Raw genomic sequence first — 11,366 nt, forward strand, 5'->3', positions numbered from 1 at the left:
GGAGCGGGGTGGAACCCAACTCACAGAGAAGCTGACAGAAGAGGGAAGACAGAAAGGGGTGTTATGGTCTAACACCCACTCCCAGCATAGCTGTAGCCATTTTGTTCCATGCCTGCCAGCTATTTCATAATGTTGCTGTAACATGCCTGCCAGTCATTGACACAGAAGTGACTTGGCTCAAGGACCACACACTCTGTTTTGTTCTGTGTGTTCTGAATGCTCTGCATGAGGCTTGCTATTCTTATATTTTTGGTTGTGAGCCTAGCCTTTAACGGCTGAGCCATCTCTCCAGCCCCGAGGCTTGCTATTCTTAAGAAATTCCACCCTGGGTGGTGGTGGCACACACCTTTAATCCCAGCACTTGGGAGGCAGAGTTAGGTGAATTTCTGCGTTCAAGGGCAGCCTGGTCTACAGAGTGAGTTCCAGGACAGCCAGGGCTACACAGAGAAACCCTGTCTCGAAAAACCAAAAAAAAAAAAAAAAAAAAAAAAAAAAAAAAAAAAAAAAAAAAAAAAAAAAAGTAAAAAAGAAATTCCACAAAGCTTTACATAGGAGCCATCAAATCAAAAGTCAATATATGAGGGCTGGAAAGATGGCTCAGCGGTTAAGAGCACTGACTGCTCTTCCAGAGATCCTGAGTTCAATTCCCAGCAACCACATGGTGGCCCACAACCATCTGTAATGGGATCTGATGCCCTCTTCTGGCTTATCTGAAGAGAGCAATGGTGTACTCATACACATAAAATAAATAAATAAATCTTTAAAAAAAAAGTCAATATGAACTGTTAAATCTAAAAAATGGTTTGCGTCAGAGCCAACCACTGGGCAGCCCTTCCAGTACCTAAGTCTGAGCTCATTGTGGTTTTGTGGCTGACACTGAAGAATGCTACTAAAAAGCCAAAAAGTTATTACTGTAATACTCATTCTCTGTTATCTCAATGTTCTGAAATTCTCCTGCTCACCACCCATCCTCCATCTCCCTTACCTCACTCAGGACCAATCAGCTTAAAGGTTAGCTGATAATACTTTGCCTAGTAAGCCAACTGCTATCCTCCTTGCCTTCAAACTTTTGAACCGTTTTTCCCTATAAAAAGTCTACTCTGAGAGCAGACTAGGACCACAGTCCTTTCTGCTATCCTGGACATCCAGTATTGTGGTGTGCGTTCAATAGCTATTCTTGCTTAACTGAGATGGTGTGCATTCGGTTTGAGTGTTGATTCCTGTACTGCTATTCATTTTAGTTGTGGAAGCGCCTCAAGCATGGACACTTGAAACCTGAGTTCTAGTCTGGGCTTTGTGTCAGGGGGACTTGGAGATTATCACTCACCTCCACTGCCTTGTGAAGATGTAGGCTCAGTTCCCTCATCCTCTCAGGGAAAATCAGGAACTCAGGATGGCTCTATCTGCTGGGAGTGACTTTTCCAGGATGGGAGGAGGGCCGGGAGGGGTTGACTCACAGGCAAAACAAGGCCATAGCATCACCAACTCACAACTACGGTTGCCAGTTTAGGGTCTGCACAGGAGCCTCTAAACATCCAGTTTAGATGGGGGGAGCTCCAGATGTAGCTGCTGGTGAGTAACCGCCCTCCATCCAACGGATAGCCCCACACTTGTGCCCGAAAAGGCGGTTGTGTTTAAGCCCAGTGGGTCAAAAGACAAAACCAAACCAAAGCAAAAGACATCAAAATAGAATGGGGGCTTGGTAAGAGGAGAGGGACAGGGTAGGCAGAGAGAAGGCAGAGGAGACACCAGAGTCTATTATGTATATGTGTATGAATCTATTGAAGAATGAATTAATTTTTAAAACCCTAGTCACATGTCCACTAATGATGTACTGGTGCCATTATAAAATTTGCAAAGCAAATGGTGTCAGCCATTAACTATGCAATCTCTTTCGACTGTCACTTCTATCTATACCCTAGTGTTGCATCAGATTTCCAAGGCAGTGAGTACTTGAGGCTTTTGCTAAGGGGAAGCCAAGTCAAGATAAATTTTGTTCAAATGGACTGGGAGGTATTTATACAAACTTGAGGTCAGTAAAACACTGGTGTGTAGTTAATTTATTGCTTAATCGTAGTGCCGTCATGCTTTCCAGAGATATCTCCACTGCTACAATGCCAGCTCACTCAAAGTCAGCAGGGCACAAAGGTCCAGGACCAAGGGTGGCACTGGACGTCAAGGTATCCTCTAGTCCATGGCCCTAACATGGGGGTAAAAAAGGGGTAGCTGGGGAACAGGACTGGAGATGAGTGGGGCTAGCTAGAGCTACCTTTGCAAACAGTGATGATAACTAAGTATGAGGAATCATCAGAGAAAGCATGGCTACCATTGATGGAACACACAAGTGGAATCTTTCTACTCTACAGGAAGCAGGGACAGTTGTAAACCAGGCAGACATATTTGTTTGCTTGTTTGCTTTTCATTAACAGTTTTGAGTCAGGGTCTCCCTGTAAAGCTCTGGCTAGGCTAGAACTCACTATGCAGTCCAGGCTACCCTTGAGCTCGCTGCAATCCTCCTGCCTCGGCCTCCCAAATGCCAGGTTTATAGGTGTGGGCCGCCACACGCAGCTTGCACCAGGCGTCTTCAAGATTCATTTTCTTGCAGGTCCAGAGATTGCTTAGCTGGTAAGCACTCTGGCCTACAACCCCATCACTGGAATTTTAAAATTTTCCATAAGGTACAGTAGAGTTCATAGAAATTCTTCTATTTGTAGGGTGCAAATCCGTGAGTGAAGGCTGAGTGGGGTCAGGCCGGCAGTGACAGCAAATAACTCTGAAGCTTTGTCTCCCAGATGGCCAATGATTATCTTTTCCCTTCTTGCTATAAAATAAGGAGCTGGCTGGGATATGAAAACACAAGACCCAAGAGGACTGCCAGCTAGGTAATAATAATTTAAATGTAATAATACATTTGCTATTTGTGATGTTTATCTGCCTTTTAAAAAATTGCAGTTTGGGGCTAAGAAATGGCTCAATATGCAGGAGAGACTGCTCTGAAAGCAAGAGATGCTGAGGTCTAAAAAAAAAAAAGCTAGAGATGGTCACATGAGCCTGTAACCCAGAAATGAGGGGACAAAAATAGACAGATCCTGGGAAGTTTTTCATCAATCAGTGATCCTAGACAAAAAAGTAAGCTGCAGATTCAGAAAGAGATACATAGCATCCATTCTCTTCTAACTTGTGCATGTGTGCTCATTGGCACACACACCTGCATGTACACACACACACACACACACACACACACACAGAGAGAGAGTGGGAGGGCTCATGTCTTTAATCCCAGCACTCAGGAGACAAAGGCAGGTGGATCTCTGTGAGTTCAAAGCCAGCCTAGTCTACAGAGTGAGATCCAGGACAGCCAGGACTGTTACATAGAGAAATTCTATCTAGAAAAAAAAAATAAAAACAAATACATAAGAAAATTTGTGATTTGCTATTACTGATTACATTTTTCTCTGTAAATGTTCTCATTTCTATATAATTTTGTATTGATTATTTTCTGTGCTTTTTCTTAAAGATGACACTAAAAACTCTAGCAGCTCAGGCTGTACAAAAAAAAGTGGCTCTCTCTTTTCAGGACTGGTAACTAAGAAAATATCAAAGGCAGGAAGCATTGAACACAAACGGGTTTGGCTGAAGGAGGTGAATAGAAGGGTCAAGAGGTTCCTCAGAGAGAATTTCCAGGCAGTGACTTGTAGCCCCTACCCTCCACTGTGTGAGAGCCTAGACCCCTGCACTTTTCTCTAAATCTCTTTAACATTCAACTCTACTTGAGTTGTGAGCCACTGAGTGTAACCAGGGTTGTCTGGGGCTGGAGAGATGGCTCAGTGGTTAAGAGAACTGACTGCTTTTCTGAAGGTCCTGAGTTCAATTCCCAGCAACCACATGGTGGCTCACAACCATCCATAATGAGATCTGACGCCCTCTTCTGGAGTGTCTGAAGACAGCTTCAGTGTACTTACATATAATAAATAATCTTTTAAAAAAAATATGTAACCAGGGTTGTCTGTGTTTGGCACTATCCATTGGAGCATGGTGGACTCTTTAATGGATGTACATCGGAAGACAATGGCTACCCTTCTGCCAGCACCTATCATTCAATCACCAATAGTTCATCACTAAAGGATAAGGTCCCACAAATCCCTCCACCATCTACTGTTCGTAGAGACAGAGCCACTCTTGTGGGAATGGTTCAGGAAACAACAGTTATTACAAGTTCATGATCGTAATGGTTGTATTGAGTCTAGAGAATGTTACTTCACAGCTCTTCCTATCTTCCAGCTCCCACATACTTCCAAGCCCTTCTGTTATAAAGTTCCCCGAGCCTTAGGGACTTCTAGTAATTTAATTTATCATATGAACTTGACTGGGTTAATGGATGGTTGGATAGTTAGTCAGCCAGAGTGTATCTGTAAGGATGTTTTCAGGAAAAAACTTGGCAGTACGTCATCAGATGGAGCAAAGATATTGTCCCTCACCAGTATGGGAAGGTGCCAAGCCATCTTCAGAAAATAAAAAAACAAAAACAAAAACAAAAACAAAAACAAAAAGACAATGGGGGAGCGAAATCACTCTTTTTTCTCCCCAGTTGTCCATCTTATTCCTCCAACATCTCTGTGCCCCTGGTTCTCCAGGTTCCACGATGAGCTCAACTCTGGCCCGCCAGGCAGGGTGATGGGTTCATGGCTCAGTTCTTGGTATGTCAGCTTATAATTTTATAACATTCTAACATCAGCCATGGAGTCTGAATCTTCACTGGTTTATTCTTATCAAGAGCCTCACAAATATTAGGGGCAGGCCTGAGCAGAAAGAGATATGGGAGCTAAGGACAGGGCTCAATCCATACTGTGTTTCTTACACAAGCATTAAGACCTGAATTCAGTGCCCCCCACCTCCATAAAAGGTCTAGATGAGCCAGCCCAGCCTACTTGGAGGGATCCAGGCCACTGAGAGACCCTGTCTCAAAACATAAAATAAATGACTACTGAGGAGCAACACCTGATGTTGTGCTTGGGGGTCCTCACATTCATACATACATGCACATGCACGAGAACATACATGTAGATTCAGATGAGAGAGCCCTAGTTCATGAGTTCATAAGAGCCTCTGCCTTTCTCTTAGCTTAACTGTATAAGCTAAAAAAGAACACATTTTCCCCTAAGCTGACATGTAATTCTCTTACCTTCAGCCAAGCATCCTGGTCCATCACTGACCCCTCCCTCCAACCAGCTTCATGTCACCCGGCAGCATCCAAGCAGACCTCACTGGTACCATAGCAAGTAGAACTCAAGGTCTGCGGAGAGAAATTTTACCTACCTGACTCCTAAAAACACTTGCAAGAGGGTGCAGATGCCTGAGACGAAGAAAATGGTGCTGATGAGGTAGCTTTGGGTCAGGGGGTCATGCTGCAGGCACAGGTCCTTGGCCAGGATGAGTGGCACAGCCACAAGGCCCCCCAGGGCTGTGAGGAAGTGCTGGAGAGCAGAACAGAAAGAGGTGGGCATGGGATGCATCTTTATTCCCCAAGGCAGAAGTGCATCCTCCCAAGGGCTGGCCACCCATGGCCAAAAGTGAGGACTCTGCAGCTGGTCCTGAGGGGGGTTGACAGTGAGGGCCAGGCAAAGATGCAGGCATGCAGTTAGTACAAGGAAGCTCTGCCCTAAGTGGCTGAGGCCCAGCCAGAGGGGCTGGGCTGTGAGCACAAGGCCTCTGCATTGGGAACAGATGCCCTGGGAAAGAAACTAAGTCAAAAACAGAGGCTCAGTGGGGAAAAAAAAAAAAAAAAAAAAAAAAAAAAAAAAAAAAAAAAAAAAAACAGGGCCAAAGAATAAGATCACAGCGAGGGTGGGCACAAGCAAGGAAGACCCCATTGTGAACTTGAAACTGCTGGCAATGGGCTCATTGAGTCCCACTTGGCAGGACCCCAGAGTTCAGAGCAGGCCAGAAGTCATAGCACATAGCCTCACCTACCAAAGTGAAAAACTGGATGGATGTAGGGTATAGACAAACAGGAGACAGATAGCAATCCATATGGTGCAACAATGTGTCCAGCCCTGATCTTTGACAAATTGGGAGGATGGATGAATACTGGAAGCAGGAAAGACTTTAAAACTCCCTGACAGACTGCACGGACCAACAAAAACGGCTCGACTGTCCCAGCAAGGAAGGCCATAAGAGAGTTTTCAGAAAAAGAAGGCATGAATACTTCAGGCATATTCTGATGATCTTTCCTTTCTTCCATGAGCCCTTAGACAATAACGTGAGTTTAATCCTATCCAGCCCTCTTTTTTTTATTGAGACTGTGGAGTGAATACAGGGCCTCAAGCATTAGGCGAACAGACAGAACTTATAAGCTATCCCCAACCAGTCCCTGAAAGCTTCACATAGACACTTCTTTGGCATGTCAGTGGCTAGGCCAATAGAAGCCACAGCACTCTCCAGGCCTAGAACCCACCAGTGTTTTCTTATTCATCTTACATACTGTTCATCAACGGTGGTGAGACCCACCCATTAGGGTTAACTCCCTCCTATTATCAAATAAACTTCTTGGTCCTAGAGACTAGGTAGCAGTTGGTGAAAGCTGAAACAGAAAGAGAGAGACTGCTGACAGAGCCGCTCTGAGGAGGGTGCTGGTACCTCTCTGCCTTCCAAGGGCCTCACTTAAGTAAAGCAGACCTTTAACTGAGTCAGTTACCCACACCCAAGTGAGTCACCTCAGAATGGCTGAGCATCTTTTTCTAATCTTCACACATATCCTCACGTGTTGAGGGAGAGATCTGGGATTGACATGGAAGCTATGACAGCTGCTGAGGTTGGATCTGACTAATTTGATCTGTAGTTCTTTGATACAGAACTTCCTTGGACCTAGTACTGGCTGGGAGGACTTACCTGGATCCCCAAGAAGATGCAGAGATACCATGGTGGCCTATCCAGGATTCCATAGGCCAGGTGACTGTTGCTGGGATCCTTCTGTGGCCCATCCTGTTTCTTGCTTTGGCCTTCAGTGTGGGAGCTGAGCATCCCATCACCCCTCTCCTGAGACAAGGAAAGAGCATGTGTGAGCAATCCAGGGAAATAACTACACTTCCTGCCCTCCGCTGCATGGTGGGACACCGTTTCGGACATGAAGAGGCCTAGGCTAGGGATCAGCGGTGTGAGCCAGCTGAGAATTAGAGAGACAGACAAAAGACCAGTGCTACCCTGATCCTTAGTGTAGGCATCTGTGTTAAAGACTCTTAAGTCTTGGGCTGTAGAAAGGGAGAGGTTGACCCAAAGCCTTAGCAGAGAGACACTTTTGCTATGGAAGAGATGGAAACCCACCTTAGGGTCAAAAAGTAGGTAGATTTCATCTCAGGGATGGAGGCTGGTTCCTATGGCTCAAGACACCACATGCTTAGGGTACAAGACTCTGATAATTTGAGTTGGATCTGACCTGAAAGCCAACAATCTGACCTCTGTGGTCCCAGCAGACACATATCTATGGCAACCAACAGCTGTCTAACTGGACTTACAACAGGAGGGGGAATTGCACCTGCTACAGGAAGCTGAGCCAACTTCCCAGGGCTAGTGAGATCATGGACATTAGAAAAAAAGCAACTACCCCCATTTTGCCAGACCAGCATAATTCCTTACAGCATTCGAAATCTTACCCTTACACCTATAGAAAAGTGCAGCTATCACCCACCCCTCATCAAAGAAGCCTCTCTTCACAGCTGATAGAGACGATCCCAGAAAACCACAGCTGTACACAGTACAGAGATCAAGAGATTATGGAGCATCCAGCCCCTGCGAATACATCTGCATCACGGCTCCTCATGTGGGGCTCAGGGAACATAGAGGAAGACAGGGCAGATCATAAGAGCCTTGCTTTGCTTTCTCATGCTAGAGCTTCTACGCCAGTCTCTGCCATCAGGGTGAATCGAATGATCATGACAGACTAATGTGAACAGGTGCAGTACACACAGGTATAACCCACACAGAGCCAAAGGCCAATTTGCATTCCTACAGTTTAACCAAAAAATTAACTCAGAACTACAGATTTTTATTCCAACCTATTGACTGTATTGCTCATTCACCTTGGGCAAATCAATAGTATTTCTGTCTCAATGTTCTTATCTACACAAATCTAGGTGGTTGAGAAAACTGCTTGGCAGTATAAAGCACACAGTCCAGGGCTTAACACAGCACAAAACTGCCGATGAACGTTAGCTGTTGTGTTTGCTATGACCTTCCATAAATGACAGGGCTGACTTGTACTTAGGGATGGCATGGAGACAGCTGGCTGTGCATAGAGGAACGTGGGAACAACATCTCTGGTATGATCAGAGGTTTCAAGGCCACTAGCAGGAGGATCAAGTCATTCTAGCTGACGTGCCCCAGGGGAATCTCCAGGCCCTGGTCAGATCACAGCGTGCAGGTTCTAGGCAATGGCACATTCAGGGCTGCCCCTCAAGGTAGTATGGCCAGCGGGAGACAGTCCTGGAAGGGCTATTGAAGTAGGTTACTCAAGAACTACCTTCACACCCGAGTCTCCTACACTGCAACCCACCTCAGGGAACATCTCTGGAGCAGTGTTGGCTCGTGACCTCATGGATTGGCATTAAGCACATTGACTTTGTGTGCTCCTTACTTCAGAGAAAAAAAATATTTCAAGTATTTGTGGACTACCTTAGTAGAAAAGTGAGTCGTGTGGTAAAACGCCCTCAAAGTGCATTTTTAAAGCCTATTTATTTGGCAATTCTGAAGATCAAGCCCAGAGCCTATGGGTCAAACACAGAGCCTCCTCTATGCTACACCTCCTCTGAGCGACACCCCTAGCCTTTCCCATCTTATTTTAAAACATATGAAAACATCTTCATCATGGCATCTTGGGGCCAGGGAGCTGTGGAGACGTGGAGAGCAGGTCTGGAGCAAGAGTGGGGTCGAGGCATGTCCAAACCCGCTAAATCTTATCCTGAGATTCATGAATCCTGGTAGCCAGTTTAAACTTCCCTCCCCTTATAAGATTATGCCCAGCATCACCTGGGATTCCTCCTTATGCTAATGAGGCATCCCTGGCACCCTGGCCCAGACCAATGATGTACAGTCACCCTGAAAGCCCCTACACTCTCCCGAAAGGTTTAAATAGCCTTTGTCCACTCCCCCCACACCCCATTACATGCTCACGGGTGCCTCAGGTCTCTTTCGCTCCAGGCTGTCCCACTTCACTTCCCCTCTAGAGATCCACCAGTTGTGATTATTAGGGCCAGGAGGCGTGGCCTGAACGTCATGAGCTTCTAAATTATCAAGGACTGGGGCACTGTGTGTTCTCTACCTAATGGATTGATGGCTCCACTCCAGAGAAGTGTGAGGTGGTAGGTCGCAACTTGACTAGATGAAGTGGGTAAGAAAAGTTTCAGATCAAGAACTGGACAGCTCTTCCCACCATCTCCAGAAAGCGCCCCCAATATACCCTGTCCCCATTACTGGAAGACTGAAACCTTGGAAGGTTTCAGCTAGCTAAGGCCAGCTATAGGCTGAAAATATTAAATAGAAAATTTCAGGAAGAAACATATTCATAAGCTTTACATTTTAAATATTTATTTTAACGTGTGTGTGTGTGTGTGTGTGTGTGTGTGTGTGTGTGTGTGTGTGTGTAGCTGGGTTGCTAGGGAGAAAAATGCCAGAAACTCCAACGGTGTGGTTGTTGACCTTTGGAAAGCTTCAAGTCCTGGGACAGGTCACCGAAGGAGTAGGTGAGCCCTGTGTGTCAGCTGTTATGGAGGAAGGAGCTCTGTGGAGTGGGAACCATAACAGCCCCCTCCTTAAAGGACTGGCTGGCGTAGCCTGAAGGTGAGGACCACGCAGAGTGACAGGAGGCCCCACAGTGCAGAGAAATGTACTGGTCTCCTCTGATGTGCTAGATATTAGGGCTTAGGTGGATACTGGAACCACAAACATCAAGGGTGATGGATACCAACTAATGAATACAGAAGTAAATGGTGCACACAGGTAGATAGATAGATAGATAGATAGATAGATAGATAGATAGATAGATAGATAGGGAGATAGATAGGGAGATAGATAGGGAGATAGGGAGATAGATAGGGAGATAGGGAGATAGATAGGGAGATAGGGAGATAGGGAGATAGGTAGACAGACAGACAGACTTAACTTTACGAGGAGTGGGCAAATTTCTCCCTGAGTATTCTGTGCATCTGTGAAGCATGCTTGGCTCTGAGCCCTTTCATGAGCCAGATGTGATCAACAGAGAGAGAACAGCAGGGAACTCCTAAGGACCACAATAGGTACAAGCATGACCCTGCTTCCTCTTGACTCTGACTAGGTCAGAAAAACATGAGCCAGCCTTGCTTTGTCCCTTGAAGATGGAGAGATGCTCAGGAACCCCTGGGTACAACTCTGGGACGAGGAAAGGAAAAGCTCTTATGGAGCCGGCAGAGGGCTGACTAACGGATACCAGTGCAGCAAACATCCCCTGAGAAAGCAGCTGACATGGCGACGGGTTGCTCTGCATGCTAAACTGGGCCTAGATAACGGTTTTTCTTTAGTATCCCCTTAGCCACTGACTCCTCAGACCCACCGGCACTTGCTTGGAACAGACAGCAGACAGCGGACGAACTGGAGATCCGCTCACCCTGGCTGAAAAGTTTCACTGCATACATGGCAGGGTGCTGACCTCTGAGTCTTCCGCAGAACACGGGTCAGGCACAGCCATGACATTCTCAGGAGCCTTATGGGTTAGTGAGACAGATGATACCCAACAAGGTGAATGAGAATAACCCACGGCAGCTATCCCAAAAGACGATAAAATAGTGCTGAAAGAGTTCAAAGGAAAGTACCCTGTGTGGACGGGAAAAGATATTTCCAAAAGCCACAGAGTCTCAATCGGTCGCAGGGTAGGCTGCCTCTAACTCGACTCTAGCCAGTCTGAACATGGCAAATGTGGCTCTTGCCAGCCTTCCCCTTCTCTCCCATTCCTAAAGCTAGTTACTAAAGTCTAGTCCCCCCCCCAAACATTTTTGGCGGGGGGGCTTTTTGAGACAGGATTTCTCTGTGTAGCCCTGGCTGTCCTGGAACTCACTCTGTAGACCAGGCTGGCCTCAAACTCAGAAATCAGCCTGCCTCTGCCTCCCAAGTGCTGGGATTAAAGGCGTGCACCACCACTGCCCGGCAGGTCTAGTCCCCCTTATTTGGTCACTTCTTCCTCCAGAGGTTGACTACCAAGGTCTGACAATCAAAAGCCCCCTTTGGCTGCCTTAATTAACATTAAAATCAAAATTAAACACCTCATCTGTCTTTGTCAGGGTTTCTATTCCTGCACAAACATCATGACCAAGAAGCAAGTTGGGAAGGAAAGGGTTTATTTG

The 11,366-nt window shown here is 46.2% G+C and overlaps 1 protein-coding gene across 2 annotated transcripts in view; it reads right to left on the reverse strand.

Annotated features, from left to right (window-relative positions):
• Positions 1–11,366, reverse strand: part of LOC116098716 (solute carrier family 23 member 1-like) — a 44,224-nt gene that overhangs the window by 30,186 nt on the left and 2,672 nt on the right. For both annotated transcript variants that reach the window (XM_031381519.1, XM_031381518.1), the window contains exons 2-3: positions 6,889–7,035; positions 5,317–5,474 (exon numbers count right to left, since the gene is read on the reverse strand). In XM_031381519.1, coding sequence (XP_031237379.1) covers positions 5,317–5,474; positions 6,889–7,035 — 305 coding nt within the window. The remainder of the gene's footprint in view (positions 1–5,316; positions 5,475–6,888; positions 7,036–11,366) is intronic.

This window comes from Mastomys coucha, unplaced genomic scaffold, assembly GCF_008632895.1.
Source record: "Mastomys coucha isolate ucsf_1 unplaced genomic scaffold, UCSF_Mcou_1 pScaffold20, whole genome shotgun sequence".
In the NCBI taxonomy this organism is placed as follows: Eukaryota; Metazoa; Chordata; class Mammalia; order Rodentia; family Muridae; genus Mastomys; species Mastomys coucha.